At 42.7% G+C, this 17,859-nt stretch overlaps 3 protein-coding genes across 5 annotated transcripts; 1 reads left to right on the plus strand and 2 right to left on the minus strand.

Moving 5' to 3' along the window:
- Window positions 1–204: 204 nt before the first annotated feature.
- Window positions 205–10,701, plus strand: zc3h7a (zinc finger CCCH-type containing 7A). 2 transcript variants are annotated; one of them, XM_052048985.1, is made up of 23 exons: window positions 205–378; window positions 1,302–1,410; window positions 1,902–1,941; window positions 2,022–2,225; window positions 3,140–3,298; window positions 3,375–3,455; window positions 3,583–3,636; window positions 4,153–4,192; window positions 4,283–4,584; window positions 4,687–4,936; window positions 6,419–6,447; window positions 6,538–6,676; window positions 6,755–6,913; window positions 7,037–7,242; window positions 7,403–7,503; window positions 7,590–7,771; window positions 7,969–8,042; window positions 8,117–8,247; window positions 8,321–8,426; window positions 8,522–8,630; window positions 8,710–8,843; window positions 9,387–9,550; window positions 10,152–10,701. In XM_052048985.1, the coding sequence occupies exons 2-23, from the start codon at window positions 1,340–1,342 to the stop codon at window positions 10,339–10,341; spliced, it is 2,925 nt and encodes a 974-aa protein (XP_051904945.1). In that variant the 5' UTR covers window positions 205–378; window positions 1,302–1,339; the 3' UTR covers window positions 10,342–10,701. The 2 variants fall into 2 exon arrangements, with proteins under 2 accessions (XP_051904945.1, XP_051904946.1); XM_052048986.1 differs by lacking the exon at window positions 3,583–3,636.
- Window positions 10,592–11,965, minus strand: rmi2 (RecQ mediated genome instability 2). The gene is made up of 2 exons (XM_052049037.1): window positions 11,472–11,965; window positions 10,592–10,973 (listed from the first exon to the last, which is right to left on the minus strand). Exons 1-2 carry the CDS (start codon window positions 11,764–11,766, stop codon window positions 10,792–10,794), a joined length of 477 nt encoding a protein of 158 aa, XP_051904997.1. The 5' UTR covers window positions 11,767–11,965; the 3' UTR covers window positions 10,592–10,791.
- Window positions 11,966–12,109: 144 nt separating this feature from the next.
- ubfd1 (ubiquitin family domain containing 1) lies at window positions 12,110–17,825 on the minus strand. Of its 2 annotated transcripts, none has more exons than XM_052049019.1 (7): window positions 17,792–17,825; window positions 15,308–15,583; window positions 14,084–14,292; window positions 13,500–13,565; window positions 13,302–13,407; window positions 13,129–13,211; window positions 12,110–12,565 (listed from the first exon to the last, which is right to left on the minus strand). In XM_052049019.1, exons 1-7 carry the CDS (start codon window positions 17,808–17,810, stop codon window positions 12,455–12,457), a joined length of 870 nt encoding a protein of 289 aa, XP_051904979.1. In that variant the 5' UTR covers window positions 17,811–17,825; the 3' UTR covers window positions 12,110–12,454. The 2 variants fall into 2 exon arrangements, with proteins under 2 accessions (XP_051904979.1, XP_051904980.1); XM_052049020.1 differs by lacking the exon at window positions 17,792–17,825 and adding an exon at window positions 16,524–16,658.
- Between the last annotated feature and the right edge of the window lie 34 nt (window positions 17,826–17,859).

The raw sequence follows: 17,859 nt of genomic DNA on the forward strand, positions 1-17,859 counted from the left end.
TTTATGTTAACTGTTTTGTTAACTGCTTTTGCAGCTGTTGTGAAAGCAATATATAAATCAGGTTATATTGTATTGTGTGTTCAACACTTACCTTCAAAAACAGTGGGAAAACTGGTGCGTTCTAAAACCTTTGACATGGATATGAGTACCAGTTGAAAACTTGCTCATCCCTCCCCTCGCTGCAGGGGGCAGCACTTCTGTTACAATCACTGTAGTTTATTTAGCCAAGAAGAAGAACAACCTGAAAGGCGGCCTTTGGCGCTACTGCACATTTAGCTTATTTTGTAAACATTTTTATTTACGCTAAATCGAAAAATAGCGTTTTCCTCCTCTGATGCTGCTGGATTTGGGGCTTGTCTTTTTTACATGCTCATATACGTAAGTGTACTTTACTGCCGGGGTAAAACAGTCTGGGATCTTTAAAACAAGGCAAAAATGATGGAACAAGTTGCTATTGTCTGCGTAAGAGAACTAGTTAAACTTGGAATATGTCTGTGGCTTATTTGGATCCAATCAATTTCCTAGAAATTACGCTTGGTAGCATTGTGTTGGGAGGTTACGTTCGCATTTCCCCCGCCGAAGTGAACGCATGCGTTTCCCAATCAAAATTCTCAGTTAGACGTTTATAATATGCAACGAGAGCACAATTGCTAACCACAAATATACACTGGTCAGGGGACCACACGTGCGTTATTGTCAGGCGTCTATCGTCGGACACGTCCGCTTACGAGCCGTCGTGTGCCTCCACCATCACACCGAATGAAACAAACAGCCGCTCAGAGCACACGTCAGTCTGTCGTGAAGAACAACAATCCTGCTGAGGGCTTGTTACTACGAAACGTCTGCCCCGAACAAAGTATGGTGTGGCACCTTTTAACGGGGCAGACGTAACCTTTTCCGATTACTGTGTTATACTGTACATCCACCAGCCGAACTTGTATGAATTTTACTCTGAAATGAGGCGTAAAATGGTCCAAAAATTTGGTAGGCCCCTTTCACCAATTAAATTAAAAGTTAGTGTAGCATCCATTCAACCGTTGGTGGAGTTTACAATAACCTTTTGATATGTCGCCAGTCAATTCAAATGTCATGAATGTGTCATGGTTCCGGCGCGATGCGCGTGACGTCATCTCTCAACACGGAAGTGCGATACACACAGGATGAAAGTTGCAAAAAAAAAAATTGCAACCAGGAATCATTTGTGCTAAATCATAATGGAGGGCGTATGCTTGACTCTATCTACTTGTGTCAATGTCTTATCAGAAGTGAATAAAAGCCTGTTGTGTTGTGTTATTTCCCAGGCACTGACACCCAGCAGTGGATACAAGAGCGCACAGTCATGTCTGGATTGGGCCCACTGGACAGAAAGAGTCGTTGGCAGCAGATCCAGAAAGGGCTACAGTTTATCCAGTAAGTGTCAACAGTGAACGGTCCCATTTGGTGCTCGACACTGTCTGAAGATGGACTGTTTGTGTTGCAAAAGCTCAAACTGATTATTGCTCACAGCTTGAGTCATGAAAACATGCACGTTTTATTTTGAAAATTTGCGATTTTGTCCAAATGCTTGCTCACAAGGTAGAGTTTGTGGCACATGGAGCCAAAGCACTCTGTAATAAAAGTGTTTGGGAGTTTTTTGAAAGAAAGTGAGATTACTTCAAGATAGATCTGTAACCGTAATAACCGTAACAAATAATCCAAGTGCAAACATTTTCCTCTTCGTTATCTCTTCCCATGTATTTTTTTAAGCAAACAAAATCAATAATTCAATCTGTATTACAATAAACCACATCACATTTATGTATAATAAATGCTGTGATTACCTTCAGTATAATTTACCAAGGCTAGTCAACCATTATGTGTTTTGAAATCGAATTATTGTAACACGACTCGCTTGCTTGTAGATCAACGCTACCATATCCTGGAAGTCAAGATCATTATGAAGTAAGCTATAAACATCTCCACATTATTAAACCTGAGTATACCCCGAATAATTAACGTTGTTTGTTTGTTTGTCTTTTCAGGTGTTTCTTAAGGATCTCGTTTGGAATCTTTTTGGAGAAGGCAACGACGTGTTTAAAGAGGGCGACTGGACAAAATCCATCGAGATGTACACGGAAGCCTTGAGTCTAGCCGATTATGCCAATTCGGAGGACATCTCTGTAGCAACGGGTTTATTAGAGAAGCTTTACGCAAATCGAGCCGCCGCATGTCTAAACATCGTCCCGGTGAGTTGCTTTTGGTTGGTCTGTACATTCCTCACTAGGTGTCCAAACTACTACACGGCTAAAATGAACTAGATGGAATTGTGTAAACAGCAGATGTTGTGGCTTGCTGATGTAGCAAATGCAACAGGTGACTTCTTATTGTGGATCACCGAAATGAAACCGTCACCGTTGTTTGTTTCTTGCAAAAAGCCTCCATTGTTGTTTTATTTTAAGTGATTCAAATTCCACGGGGCAGTGCTGCTTCGATGATGTGGGGAGAGAGAGCACGGTTGTTGTCATGAATGTGAGGAGTGCCATTGCTAAATAAGTAGGTCTTGAGTTGAAATAGAAGTGGAGTTATTCTTCATCCTAACACAGTGATTGCATATCTAAACAAATCAGATCACTTTTACGGACTCTTCATCACATCTTTTTGCGCACTGTCACACGGAAAACAGTCGGGATGGAGGATGAATTTCTGCATCAGGCCTTGTCCAAATGCATGTCATGTGACTACTTTTTTCCCGATGACGGTCATCTGACCAGAGCGGGCAAAACCGTTACTATTGCCAATGGTAGTTTTGTTCAACCACATGATGAGAGCAGACCGGAGGAAAGGAAGAAATGCCGCTAGTGCAGCTAATGCATTTGCAGACCCATCGTGCTCATTTAGCTTGCCAGTTTGGGAGCATTATTCACTTCAGCCTTTCTTTCTTCACGCTATCCTGTGAGGAAAGCGTCACCGGACATGTCTTATGTTCAGGAAGTGACTCCTCCTTTTGAATCCTGCGTGTTAAATCTTGGGGAATGATGCTATTTGGAGCCGATGTGGGTATTTCGGAGAACAACCTGTTGGCAACCACACCCTTATCTGTTTGTTTATGATCGACCTTGTAGTTGTTCCCAAACATGTCAACGCAATATCTCTTTCTCAGGGACTGTATGATCTAGCACTGGAAGACTGCGAAAAGGCCCTGCAGTTCAATGAGTGCAACTACAAAGCGCTGTACAGAAAAGCCAAGTCCTTAAAAGAGATGGGGAGGCATCAAGAGGCCTACGACGCTGTGGCCAAGTGCTCTCTAGCTGTGCCTCAGGTAAGTAAAAACACCCCGGTGAGAAGGTGGTACATCGTCTCGCTCAGACAGGTCCGAATTGTGTTTTCTCTGTCAGGATCCCAGTGTTGTACGGCTGACTCAGGACCTCGCCAAAATGTTGGGGTTGAAAATTCGTAAAGCTTACGTAAGGACGAAGGTAAATGTCGCCTGGCCTCCCAGTAAGGTGCCAGTGTTGCTTTCCCCAAGCCCGACAACAAACTTTCGCATTTTCGCAAATAATTGCTGGGCAAGGGTTCGACTCTGTTTTCTTTGCTTTTTGCCAGCCGGCTTTGAATGTTTTGCGAGGATCGAGTCATCAGGATGCTGCTTGTGACCAGGTGACAAGCCAAATATGCATTTTATCCATCAAAGGTGGAGTTTGCAGGATCAAACAAAAAAATGTTGTTTTTTTTTTCCTCCAGACGTTGAAACTGTTTGTATGATCGGACGTTCGGATGTCGTTAAAAATCTTTCCACTTTGGCCCCCTCTCATCCTCATAGTTGGATTTTAATTATTATTTGAAAACAGCGATGTCAAACTCATATTTTGTTGAGGGCCACTTCGGAGCCATGGCTTCCCCTGGCGGGCCGGTGCAAAATCTCAACGTTATTTATTACCTATGTATGACAATTTGACATTTCGGTTCAGATTTCAGCAAGAATCCTGCTAGTTGACACACATGATTTTTACTCCCGCGGGCCACATAAAATGATGTGGCGGGGCCGGATCTGGCCCCCGGGCCTTGACTTTGACACGAGTGTTTTAAAACCTCATGTTGCGTTCTCCACCTTTTTAATGTCCCTCTTGAGAAGAAACGCGCCGTCTTATGGACATTTGATCTGCCCTTGTTCAGGCATCCCAAAACTCCTCGTCAGTTGAAGAAATAGAAATTGGTCAGTGTTCAAACCACCGTCACAATTTTGAAAATGAAAATATGCCAAATTTATCTCTGATAAAACTTTTTTTTTCCTTGTGTGTTCCAGAAGTGCCTGAAATGGTCCCGGCCAGCAGCGTTGCGGTTCCCACACCGGTCACAGCGGTAGAAGAGCTTCGTCTCCCCGGCAGCATCCCATCAATGCCTCAGTCAGAGCCACCGGGCTTTGAGTCTTTACCCCTCCCCGTGTCTTCACCCTCATCCGCCCCTCTCGCCGTAAACACTTTTATGAATGGCTGCCGAACTAATAAGCCGCACTCGCTACTTGAGAGCAGCCAGGACTTAGACAGCGACATCATCGGTAATGACCTGGATGACCTTCTGGACCAAGCAGGCCCCGAAATGGCAATGGTGCGTGTATTAAAACAAACAAACAAAAACAAAAAATCTCTCCTCCCACAGAGTCTGCTGATTGACTCAATTGCGGCGGTCTCGCTGTCTTTCTTTCCTCAGGGCATATCCACGATGAAGAGCCCTCTTCCTTTGCCACCAAGTATGCCCTCGGTCAACTCTATGTCGAGTCCCTTCCTTCTGCCGTCTCACATCAACCCTTTCCTACGCGGCAGCCAGCAGTGCACCGTCAATCTTCCGCCGCTGTATCACCAATTAGGATCCAGTGCCTATTTTGGGATGGACACTTTTGAGACACTGTCCCAGCCTCTTGACACACTGGATAGCCTCTCTTTATCAGATCCTCAAACAGGTACGATTACTCACCATCATTCTTTTGCCATCTATGCACACACGCCAATCCTCACAATTTGCTAATACCCGTAGGTCTGCACGATTTGGAAATAGCGGGTGTCTGCAGATCTTAAAAAAAAAAAATATTGTATTTGATTTTCCAAAGGTAGTGCATGAATTAACCTTCAAGTCTTCAAAATACCGCAGATGAAAATGTTCTTTTCTTTGCAAAATTTGCAAAAAGTTGAAATTAGTCTGCAGCCTGTGCCCTTAACACATTCTGTCAAAAATAAAATGTTGACATTTCTGGAAAAAATAATTCAAAACCATCTGCAAATTTAGAAAATGTTAAGTCTTAGATTTGCCCAAAGTGGCCTTAAACATGTCTTTTAAAAATGTTGAAGATTAGCTTCATCTTCCATGTTTCAGACCAAATTGACCGACAATGAAAATCAATGAATTAATTATTATTATTATCGTTAATTTTAGGAAATTTAGGCTTTTTGCGGCTTGTTTTGTTTCATGAGTTGACACCAGTCTCTCGCTTGAGAAAAAAGGACCTAATTTTTCTTAACTTCGATTAAGTCTATATACAGTTCCCGACGAAAGTCAGAATCATCTTTATTGGCCAAGTATGTAGAACACACAAGGAATTTGTCTCCGGTATAACACGCTGTATTAGTACCATCGTAAACAAGGACATGACAAATAGGTATGCATAAGTCTTATCACTTATTAAAATTGTAGGAAAAATAAATACTAACCTGACTTGTTGCCGATCAATGGCACTCCCAAATGGCTTATTTGAAAGGCAAAATAAAGTTTTACATTATCATTTAATTTTACTTGGAAAAAAGTATTTTCGCCTACAAAAAACACAGTCTACATCAGATATTTTACTTTCTGCTTCAATATCTGCCAAACCTGCGCTCATCATGGCTGTCACCTATTTTATCTCATTCTCTCCACCTCGGTAGCCGTCTCGATCTTCAGGCTGTTTATTGATGAACAAGAATTTGCTCTGTTGTTGACTCTCAGGCATGTTTGCATGAGGTTAGGTTGCACTTCACATGAAGGGTTTGGTGTGCTGCGCCTCTTTTGAGCCACACTTGCGCTGCGTTGTGCGAATTGCAATATTTGAGACTGGTGAAGCTCAAATCTGTGATGGGTTAAATCGTTGCGAGACACGATTTGTGAGCTCTGAACATCAGGTGATATTTTGAGTGCTTCAGTTTTACGCCCGGTTATTGACTCATTCAGTACCAGTCAATTCTGGACCAAGTCTGAAAAGACATTTAAAAACGTCTTTGGGAGTGAATGAATTAATGTTCAAGCCCCGGATGTTGATATGAACCATTTGCTGTAACGATGAATTCTCAACTCAATTAGAAGTAAAGATCCGCCATTTTAAATCGTACATCCGTAGGCAACAAGACTTCTGTCAATAACCGAAAGCAAGACTAAGGTGACTCTCACAAATGCCATGCTTGTACATTTTCAGATTATTCTTCAAATACATTCACGCCACAGGTAATGGCTCGCCGTGACTCGCATGATGACGTAATCGTGTGACTTGCGACATTTTGACCTCTTCACCATCAAATGTTCTGTTGGACGCAGCTGAGCAAAATGGAAACGCCGACGGGAATGGCTGTGGGAATGCCCGAGGTGAAGGGTGCTTCAGTCGGCGTCACCAAGAACCCTTTAGCCGAAACTCACGAATTTAAACAGGCGTGTTCACTTTGCTACATCAGAACAGGTGAGGAGTCCATTCTTGAGTTGGGGCGGGGGGAGTGGACGATAGCCGCGTCACCTGGAATGTGCTCGCTGTTGACAGGAACCGGCGTGTTGGACTACACGCTCCACACTGACGAGCACAAATGCAAAAAGGATGTTTTACTGGGCAGACTCAAACATTTACTTGATAAAACATGGAGGCTCATTCGACCAAGACCAACAAAAACCCAATATGTCGGCCCGTATTACATTTGCAAAGGTATACACTTGCTTCTTCCAAAAGCGTGACTTCAAGCCTGAGTTGAATTCATATCTGAAAAAACACAGTTTTAGTCTAACTGAAATGCTTTTATACCCCCCCCCCTACCACCACCACCCTCAGAGGTGGCTGCGGGAAAAGATTGTCTCTATCCAGGTCACTGCACGTTTGCGTACTGTCAGGAAGAGATTGACGTTTGGACGTTGGAGCGGATAGGCCTTATATCTCGGGAACTTCTCTTCGATCCTTTTGGGCCCAACTCCAACATGAGGCTGAATGTGGCCAAGATCTTACAGGAACACCCTGAAATATTTGTCTTTCTGTGCGGAGTGAGTATACGACTTCTCTCCGTCACTGCGTCGGTGCAGGATGATAATCGGGAGATAATCGGCAGCTCTCAATGGTGCTCATTTGTCAGCGGCTGCGATTGTTGTTGGTCCGAAAGTCGACTTGCAATGAAAAACATTAAAGTGCACGTTTTGTTTTCAGGTGTGTTTTGACCACAAACCAAGAATAATCAGCAAAACCAACAAAGATAACCCGGCGCTTTGCTCTCACCCGGTAACCAAGCACGACTTTGAGAAACATAAGTACGTATGGTCGTGGCTATTTCTTCATCCAGGGAAGCAGTCTGGAGCGAAACGACTTTCTCTAATTGACTCCGTTTGTCCGCCAGGTGCCTGGTGCACATATTAAAGGACAGCACCGTCCGGTATTCCAAAATCCGAATGTTGAATCCCCTGTGCCAGCTCGACCTGTGTCGACATGAAGTGCGTTACGGCTGCATGAGGGAGGACGAGTGCTTCTACGCACACAGCCTCACTGAGCTGAAGGTCTGGATGCTGCAGCATGAGCGGCGTAAGAGTTTTCGTCTTCTATGAATTCATATTCAGTCTTTCTGACACCCCACCCCCCCACCCACAACAATCTAAAAACAGCTCTGAGGTGTTTTAAGAAAATATTATTGAGGAGCAATGTACCGTCACCATTTTATGGAAGTTCAATGTACATTCTATGGATTTTTTTGCTGACTTCTTTCTGTTGGTATCACACAGGTATCAGTCATGAAAGTATTGTTCAAGAGGCCACCACGTATTGGAATGCCAATATTGCATTACAAGGTGGCCAGGTAAGATCCTGTCATCATATTGGTTATATTTCTTGGGAAAAAAAAAGACTAAACTTGTCCTTCCCATCCATCAGCTTTTAGGCCAAAGAAGGTTCGGTCCTCAAAATTTGAAGATGATGTTTGTTTGTAGCCAGTGTTGGAGAAACGGGCAGCTAAGTGAAGCGGACAAGAATAAAAAATATTGCTCAGCAAAGGCAAGGCACACGTAAGTCGATGTGTGGGCCGGAAGTGACGAGACGAGGCGGCGCTTTGGTGCTCAGCTAGTTTTCTTTTTACAGGTGGGCCAAAGACAAGCGTGTGGTGCTTGTAAGTTCTATTGAAAGGAAAAAGTGGACAACGGTTAGAGCCCTTCCTACCAAAAAGCCAATCCCGGCTCAGTTTGAGGTACAAAACCAAAAATAATGAGATATGAATTGAAAAAAAAAGTCCATATTATGTTTTTTTTTTTTTTTTTTTAAATAATTTAAACCCCCCCTCAGATTTGTATGCATGTGGCAGCCGGCAAGAAGTGTCAGTATGTCGGCAATTGCACGTTTGCTCACAGCACGGAGGAGCGAGACCTTTGGACGTTCATGAAGGAAAACAACAGTAAGTCCTTTCTTTTCGCGGCAGAATTCAAACGGCTGACCTGACCTGACACTTGCAATCGGGTTTTGTGCTTTCCCAGTTGCAGATTCTGATCAGCTTTACGACAAGTGGCTGCAGTCTCAGAAGGCGGGCTTCAGTGAGGAGAACGCAAACGTGTCTGTGAGGGAGAACGGCAAGCCCATTCACATGCCAACAGATTATATGGAAGAGGTGGTGAGTTGGCAAAAAAAAAAAGACTTTTACCCCCGGCTCCGATCAATTTATAAAACCACAATTATAAATGTTGAACCTGTTCAGCAGTTAAAATCCTAAATTAATCAACACCGAGTCGTGGCGTTGCGCATACTGTGTCATTGTATTTTGAAATGGAACAATATCCACGGAGGAAGCTGACGCTGTTACTTTTTTTTTTTCGATAAATAATTTTGGTTAATGGTCACGCAGCAAAGCTTGCTTTCTTCCACTTTGGGCTATTTGTTTTCTACGCAGAAAAATAATTCAGCTGCAGTGCACCCTCTGCTGGTAGTAAAATGAATTGGGGAAATCCCATTATTCATCCATTGTTGTAAAATGATGTCCCTACCTTGTGCTGTCGTCCTACCTCCGTACCATGAGATGTGGATGTTTATTCCCATTCTGGCTGTACGTTTGTGCTAAAACCGAAATGCGACTTTTTGGGTTGATGCCATTGGAAGCACAATGACGACAATGATGACTTCAACTAAGTGCGAACGTTTGTTTGTGTGCTGGGTGCAGGCCGGCAATCACTGCTGGCTGTGCGGTAAGAACTGCAACAGCGAGAAGCAGTGGCAGCAGCACATCACCTCGGAGAAACACAAAGACCGAGTCTTCACCTCCGAGGACGATCACAATTGTTGGCAGTATCGATTTCCCACTGGCACTTTCAAAGTCTGTGAGAGGTAAGCTTTGTGGGACTGTAGAACACACGATAGGAATACTAAACCCTTTGGGATGGCTCGACTTCTAAGAGGGAGGTTTTTAGTTTCAGACCTCAGAGGGCAGTGCCAACTGATTTGAATGATATTAGCAGCACAGGGAAATATTTCCGTAACGTCTTTTAATTGTATCCGCAATATTCTAAAATGCATACAGAGGTACTGACTACAGTCAGCTGTAGAATAGGTTTTAAAGTTCTGCAACCGGTCCATAAATTGCTGAACAATTTAGGTCCTAGTTACATTAAAGAAATGCTGATGGGATACAACGCAGGAGGGCTCGGGGGGTCAATTACTGGAGCCCAGAGGTCAAAGCCAACATGGTGAAGCAGCATTTAGCTAGTATGCTGCACTCAAATGGAATAAATAAGGTGCCTGACAACAGATGTAAAGTTAGCCCCGAGTGTAAATGCTTTTAAATTGAGGAACTAAAATCTTTACTCTTTTCCCATACCTTTAATTACGATCTTTCAAAACGTTCAACAAGGTGGCCCCTTTTTAGAGAATATTTTGTAATAAATGAAGTGTATACAAGCGATTGACTTGTGGTGGTGTGTTGGGACAGGTTCCACATAGGGACGTGCACAGAGGACGACTCGTGCAAGCTGGCCCACGGCGAGCAGGAGCTCCGGGAGTGGATGGAGCGGCGGGAAGTGCTTTTGATGAAACTGGCCAAAGCCAGAAAAGACCACCTTATAGCACCCAATGATAATGATTTTGGAAAATACAGTTTTCTTCTTAAAGACATCAACTAATGGCATGAAGATCACGTGAAGAGAAGCAGTACTCCCAACTCGAGATGATCTCTGAGGTGTCCAGGAAGTAAGCCAGGATGGCATTATTTTAAAGCGGCGCCGGACCAGTCCAAAGACGATTGGCATCGGCTTCGTTGCCAATCGAACAAATGGAAGCATTAACCAAGAAGCTTTGCTATGCATTGCTCACCTAAGGAGGGTGATGGAAGTGTAGCACGTTGTCTTTTTGACAAGTCAACACACAAACACAGATTTGGCAGTTTGTTTTAACAAGTCAACATACATAGAAACAGTTGTTAATGCTCCCACTATAAACGGCCAGCACACCAAATAAAGCTCCTTTGTGGGTTTTTTTTTCTTCTGTTAAGGACATCCATACATTTGTGTTAGCAAGCTAACGAGTCAGCTGATAGTCAAGGTGCCTGGTGAGGTCTTCTGTATTTTCAGCTGTCATGGGTCGACAGAGGCCGGATCCATTCGGGCAACCAGCACCTGCTGCAGTTCCTCCACCTCCAACTTCCACATCTGTCTGTGTAGCGCAGCGTGCTCGGAGAGGTCGGCCAGCTTTACGGCGCGGACCAGCGGCTCCGGGGAGACGGCCTGGATGACGCCCATCACCATCACGTATTTACCTTGGGACACGTTAGACGTCTAGTGTCACTTTTAGGTGCTTTTGGGGGGGCGCATTAATCACTCGAGTCTTATTATTTTATGAGATTAATACAGTAATACACATTAGTTGTATGACATTACCAAGTTTGTTTCTTTACCAGTCAGCATGGCGGCTAACACAATTACCTTATACTGCCATTAGCATTGATTTGCAGCCCTGTCACAGTAAACCGAGTAATACTACATTCAGTATTTAAAACATCAGTTAATTATAAATGATTTACACGCAGGGTTGTTCACAGCGCAGCAGAGTATAAACTCAACTATGACAAATACCTGGTATGTACAATCATACTGTATATGAAGTGGACTTACAGTATCCTCATGGCCAATTGACCGTTCTTCGTAAAACTATAAAACAATCGTGCGTTTCAAGATATTTTAGTGTCTAAGTTCCAGTTATCGAATAAACAACACGAAGCTGTCAGAAACTCAAAAGGACGTCTCGCTTTCATTACCCGAAGACAAACACGGTTTCCCTTTGGGGATGCCATTGATGCCCTGTACGGTGAAGGTGCCCGTCTCATCGATGAGTAGCATGCGGTTGAGGGCTAGCTCCACTTCGAGCACGGTGCCCTGCATCCACACCAGGGAGACCTGCAGGAAGCGATCCCTGCCCAGCTTGACTACCCAGCCGGCGCCGGGGTCGCCGGAACTCCCCCGTAACGCAGTCGCCGTCCTCAGCTGGCTGGAAAACACCTTCACCGGCGGGGCGCGCTTCCTCTCACCGGTTACGTTCCCTGGTTTATCCATTACTGTGTACTACATGTTGCTGTCGTTTGTTAATTTGTAAACAATTTTCGAACTTTTTATTTCCCGCTTAGGGGAGCAACTTCCGTATACGTCAATACCTGTATGCATTTCAAAATAAAAGCGTGACAAGCGTTGAAAATGGCAACAAGAAATGGCTTTCCTACACAGTATATCTGTTTTGAATGCTCCTGAAAATAGACTGTTTATTGTACATAAAAATTTAAATGCAGAACCATGCTTTGTCAGACAAAAACATTTGACAGTTTTTTTTTCCTTCCAAAAATGAAAAAGTCTAAAATGGCTGTATTTGCAGTGTGCAAACGAGTAAGGAGAAAACACTGCCTTCATTTCATTAAATAACTTTTATTTCTTTAAGAATAACAGAAGAAAAGTGTTAGCAATTTCTGTACAATTGTTTCATTTTCTTCCCCTTGTATTTGTTGAAGCCCATCAATGATCAACAAGAGGGAGGGCTCAGAAATGTGAACGCTGCCACTTGCAGCGCACGTTGAAACAAAAAAACAAAAACAAAAACAAAAAAGATTTTAGTCCGCGGGCGTCAGTCAAGTTCCTTCAGATAAGATGCCGGCACGTTTCCTCGAGCCTCCCTCCTCTTCTCTCAACTCCTCCTCCTTATCTTCTGTCCCAGTTCATCATTGCCAAAAAAACAAAACTGATAAGAGGCACATTAGAAATACTGCCATTTCCCCAGCACTGTGTCTTTAATTGCATCCACGAACTGTGTGGGCACCCAGTAGACCCAATACTGAGACGCTTCTGTTGGACCCAGCTGGAACGCCTGCATACACGAAGAATACTGGGTAGAAAAAGTCTACACACCCCTGATCAAATGCCAGATATTTGCAGTATAAAAAAGAAGCCAAGATAAATTGTGCCAAAACCTTTTCAACCATTAATGTGACCTACAACTTAATCGGGGAAGATATTGAACACTGACAATAACGGGGTTGCACAAGTGTGCACACTCTCATAGCTGTGTTTCATCAGAATTTTGGGGGAATTCCCTAATTGAACCTCAACATTTACCCGCTGCCACATTTTCTTTTGATTAAAAAAAAAATATGAGACAGAGGCTGTAAACTATGTACTGCCACACCCAGGTCGAGTTTACTTTTCCATTATACATAAGACAAAGAATTAATTCCCTGTTTGCCTTTACCACAAACCACATAATTTTGCCTTATTAAAAGCTTGTTAAACCTCATGCTAAGCAAACAATACAAAATGCCTGAAATTGTTTTAGAACAAATGTGTCTGTAGCCTCCTCTTCCAGTCGTTGACATGACTTGAAATTCGTCTCATCCGCAGCTCGCGAAGAGCTAAATATGCAGCGGCACTTACCATCATGTGATAGTCCTCGTGCTCTTCAATGGGCTCAGAAACAACATTTTTGATGGAGCCCATCGGGACTTTCTCTGTTCGCTCTGCACACAAAAAGACACAAACATTAAAGAAAAAAAAAAAACAAGGAAAAATAAGCATCACAGTTGGCTTTTTGTACATTTGTGTTTCACCTTTAGTCCCGATCCACAGCTGATCCTGCTCCAGTTTGAATGTGAGTCTTACTTTTCCTCCGGATTTGTTGTACATTCCGGATAAAGGCACAGTTGGTAGTCGCTCCTGCCGGTTTGAAGGGCAAAGACGTTAAAAACATCACCCGGACAACCACCCTTCCCCAAAAAATGGAAGAAAAAAACCGCATTCACGCTCACTTTTGTTCCTTTAATAGCTGGCATTACATCCTCAGGTTTACCTTTGTCCAAAACTTTCCTGTGTTGCTGGAATAAGAGCATACATGCAAGTAAATACATATTTTCTCACAAAAGAAATCAATCCAATTCCTTCCTAGTTTCTGTCGTGGAAAAAAGGGCCGAATGTGTACTTTTGGTTCCAGGAACCTTTTATTTCCCAGAACAACATGTTTTCAGAATTTTAGGTGCTAATGCAACTAAAGACACAATTGGTACTTTCAGTTATCGGAACCAGAAAAACCAACTAAAAGTTTCCACACCAGGTGGAAATCCGACTAAAGACAGAATGGCTATTTCTGGGCCCTTTTAGTTTTCAGAACCACAACAACCAAGATATACAAATTCCCAACACTTAAATTGGAAATGCAGTCATAAGCATAAAGGGTTCTTTCTATTTCTTAAACCTCTAGTTGCCGGAACTGAACTAAAAGTCAACAGAAACTTAGGTGTAAATACAGCGCAACAGGTACTTTCACAAGTAACAAGAACTAAAAGTTCCCAGAACATTTTACACTTGAGTTGACGTTGAAATTGAGGTGCGGGACCTTTTGTCTGCATAGTGGCTCCTTCTTGTTCTCCTCAGCCTTGACCTCCTGCTGCATAACCTCTTTGGGCGTGCTGACTGCCAGCACGTCGTTTATGGTGGATCCCACCACCATGACCTTGGCGCCGCTCATCATCTTCATTTCCCGTAATGTCTTGTCCTCCGGCACCAGGCCTTTGTACATCACCTTTTGCATGGCCGGCGGAAGACCTGACGGACGGAAACAGAGAGATAGAGGGAGAACCCGTGTAGTAGGGATCTCGAACTTTTCACATCAAGTACCATCTCAAAAAATACTTGGTCCTCCAAGTACCACTAAAATCCACAACATTAAAATAAGAGTTGCATAATAGTCCCAATGTGACCTAAACACTCCTGGGTGTACTCAAATGCTTTTCAAAATGTAACTTAAATACTCTCAAGTCTACTGAATTGCTGCCTAAAAGTTACCCAAATACTGTCAAATGTATGAAATTCTCTCTTAAAGTTCCCTAAGTAGTCCTAGCCATATACAGTAAATACTCTCCAAGATTTACCAAAATACTCTTAAATGTACAAAATACTCTTTAAAGGGTATCTAAATGCTTTTAAAATCAATGAAATATTTCCCAAAATGAATCAAAATATTCGGGATGGGGCGGCCCGGTAGACCAGTGGTTAGCACGTCAGCTTCACAGTGCAGAGGTACAGGGTTCGATTCCAGCTCCGGCCTCCCTGTGTGGAGTTTGCATGTTCTCCCCGGGCCTGCGTGGGTTTTCTCCGGGTGCTCCGGTTTCCTCCCACATTCCAAAAACATGCGTGGCAGGCTGATTGAACACTCTAAATTGTCCCTAGGTGTGAGTGTGAGTGCGAATGGTTGTTCGTTTCTGTGTGCCCTGCGATTGGCTGGCAACCTTTTCAGGGTGTCCCTTGCCTACTGCCCGAAGACAGCTGGGATAGGCTCCAGCACCCCCCGCGACCCTCGTGAGGATCAAGCGGCTCGGAAGATGAATGAATATTCGGGATGGGCGAGTAATGATACTAGGTATTGTATCAAAGGTACTCGTTGAGGGTGTCGGAAACAGCCAAATGATACTAAAGGCAGAAAAAAATAATAAACTTTCCTGCCTTTATCTTCGTATCCTATAATGTAGCATCTATCTGAGATTTTTTTTTTGGGTGGGGGCAATAAAGATTAATTAATTCCTTGTGGTTGTTGAAAAATCCATTTGTATATTGCTCTCACCAGTGAGCGAATGGATCTTCTCCTTCAATTTAGCGCCGGTACTACCCAGAGGGATCCTCAAGTCATATTTGATCTTGTTCCAGATTATCTTCAAGTCCACCATCTCGCCCCCGTCCTCGGCATTGTCATCCCCGTTGCTGATGCTGGAAGAGTCCTGAGTGGTGGCGTTTCCTGCGTCGGAGGCCGGTTCCGAGTCGCCCATCGTAGTTTCCCCCAGATGTGCGTCTTCCTCCCCTTCCTTTGGCTTTTCATCCGTTTGCATTGTAACTTGATTTCCTGCCATAAATAGAGAAAAACTCATTTTCAAATTGAGATCATTTTAGGTGTCTGGTTTTAAAGAGCCACCCACTCAGCCATCTGTTTTCTACAGTGACATCAAAAACATGCGAGATTATGGCAATCGAGGACCGTATCTGGACACACCTGACTTTGAGTCTTCAATGAACTTAACATGCCAGTTTGGTACACATGAGAAAGTCGGAGGATCTGATTTGACATTCAAACATCGACAGTCACACTTAGAGTTTATATTCCTGTAAAGGCCACACAGAGAGGGGCGCACGAGATTCAGGCCCTAAATCCCTGAACAGCGCACATTTTCTAATTGGGACAGAACAGCAGCACGAGGTAATTATTTGAGTTTCAGAATTCATTCAAAACATACTTTGGCCACTTGCAGTAAATAGACTAAACACACACAATGTATTTTAATTAACAAGGTGTCATTATTGTCGCTTTAAGAAATTGTTTTCTTCTGGCTTTGGATGTATCTTGCTTTTAATGGTTGTGACACATTTGACTTTTACGAGCGGCTAACAAAAAACACGCTTTTAGAGTCGAAGCGCTGATATGACACAGCATCTTGCACTTTCCATGAGCCAGCCTCTTTGTCAAACGGGATAACATATCGACTGTGACCACTTGGAGATTGTCATTTGAGTCGGCTTTAGTTGGGCCCTCTGTTTTGCAAAGTGAAACTCAAATTCTGCACGGCTTCTTTTGCACTAGTTAGCAGTCATTGACGTTAGCTAAGCTACGAAACTGGTGAAACATGTCAAGATAAACCCGAACGAGAAGACGTGAATATTGAAAAAGACAACCTTAACAGCGACCGGCGTCTACGTGTCTATTAGCGGTGTGCACAAATTCATTGTCCAGCACGAAAATTGCCGTGGCGTTACGAAGTAAATGTTGCTATATTCTGCTCAATACTCACCATCCTGGGTCGCCATGATGATTGTGTACAATCAGTGGAAATCTTCATCCAGCCAAAGATTTTACAGACAGCAAGAGCGTCCCCTTATTTACAATGTTAATGTCGGATACAGGTACAAATGAGCTACTTTTCGTTTTGTTACGATGTAAATAGTTAATAATTTCATGTTAACTCCGAGGATTGACGCTTTAGCTCTCAGTGCAAGTGTAAATATTTATTTCGCTGCGTACATGGAAATTAGTTTCAGGAAGTTGGTTTGTGCGACATTTAGCTGCAGAAATTACAAAAAATATTATCACAGTGGAGTTCAAATTTAATTCATTTTTTTTTTGTCACAAATACGTGCGCGCAGAATTTGCCTTTCGCGAATGTCGCCACGACGGAGATGGATGGCGGGGAATGCTCTCGTTGCGTCGATCGTCTTGGTTGTTTTGGCCGAGAAGGTACACTCCAAGAGGTGGCACTTTCCTGGATTGCGATTGGTTCATCAATGTTTCTTCTTCGTGTACATTTAAACACGTTCAGGCCTTACAAGGACGTTTATTGCCAGCTCTTGGGCGAAATGTCGACTACAACTCATCATAGTTTTCAATTCGAATTATTCTTTTAATTTATGTTTTTATTTTTTGGCAATATGTAAAAAATTGCTATGAAAGCGCATTGCGTTCACTTGAAAAATAACTCATGTTTATCTGAGTATTTCTTTTGGGATAATCCATGTTTCTAAAAATATTTTTTTATTATTTTTAGTTTTACGGCATCTCTCGCTCTCGCTCGCTCAATTAATATAAAAAATATAAAAATAGATATGAAAAACAGAAAAAAAAATTTAACTTGAAAGAAATATTCAGTAAAAGCAGAACAAAAAAGTCCCCAAAATTCAGAAAAACAGAAAAAACCTATTCAAATAAACTGAAAAAAAGTATGTAAACTAAAACTTGATGACACTAAATAAGACAGTCATGTTTGCTTACGAGCTCTAAATAAAGGAATGCATGTGTGTATTGTTATTTGCTCTCCAATTTCAGGTGAAATTTCCTCTGAAAAATCGGGGGAAAAACCCCCAAAAGAAAAACATAAACAAAATATTCCGAAATACAGAACAAGAATATTCCGAAAAACTGAAAAAAATTCAATAAAAAACAAATACATATGAATTTGAAGAACACAAATAAAAAACATTTTAAAAGCTCATCAAAAATATATTCAGAAAACCGGAAAATAAGATTTTACGTTTAAAAAAATGTTGTGTAGCTTTCACTTTTTACCACCAGGTGACAGTCGCATCGTGATGACCCAAGGAATGCTCCACTGTCCAGTTAAAAGAAGAAGAACA

This window comes from Hippocampus zosterae, chromosome 17 (genome assembly GCF_025434085.1).
Source record: "Hippocampus zosterae strain Florida chromosome 17, ASM2543408v3, whole genome shotgun sequence".
In the NCBI taxonomy this organism is placed as follows: domain Eukaryota; kingdom Metazoa; phylum Chordata; class Actinopteri; order Syngnathiformes; family Syngnathidae; genus Hippocampus; species Hippocampus zosterae.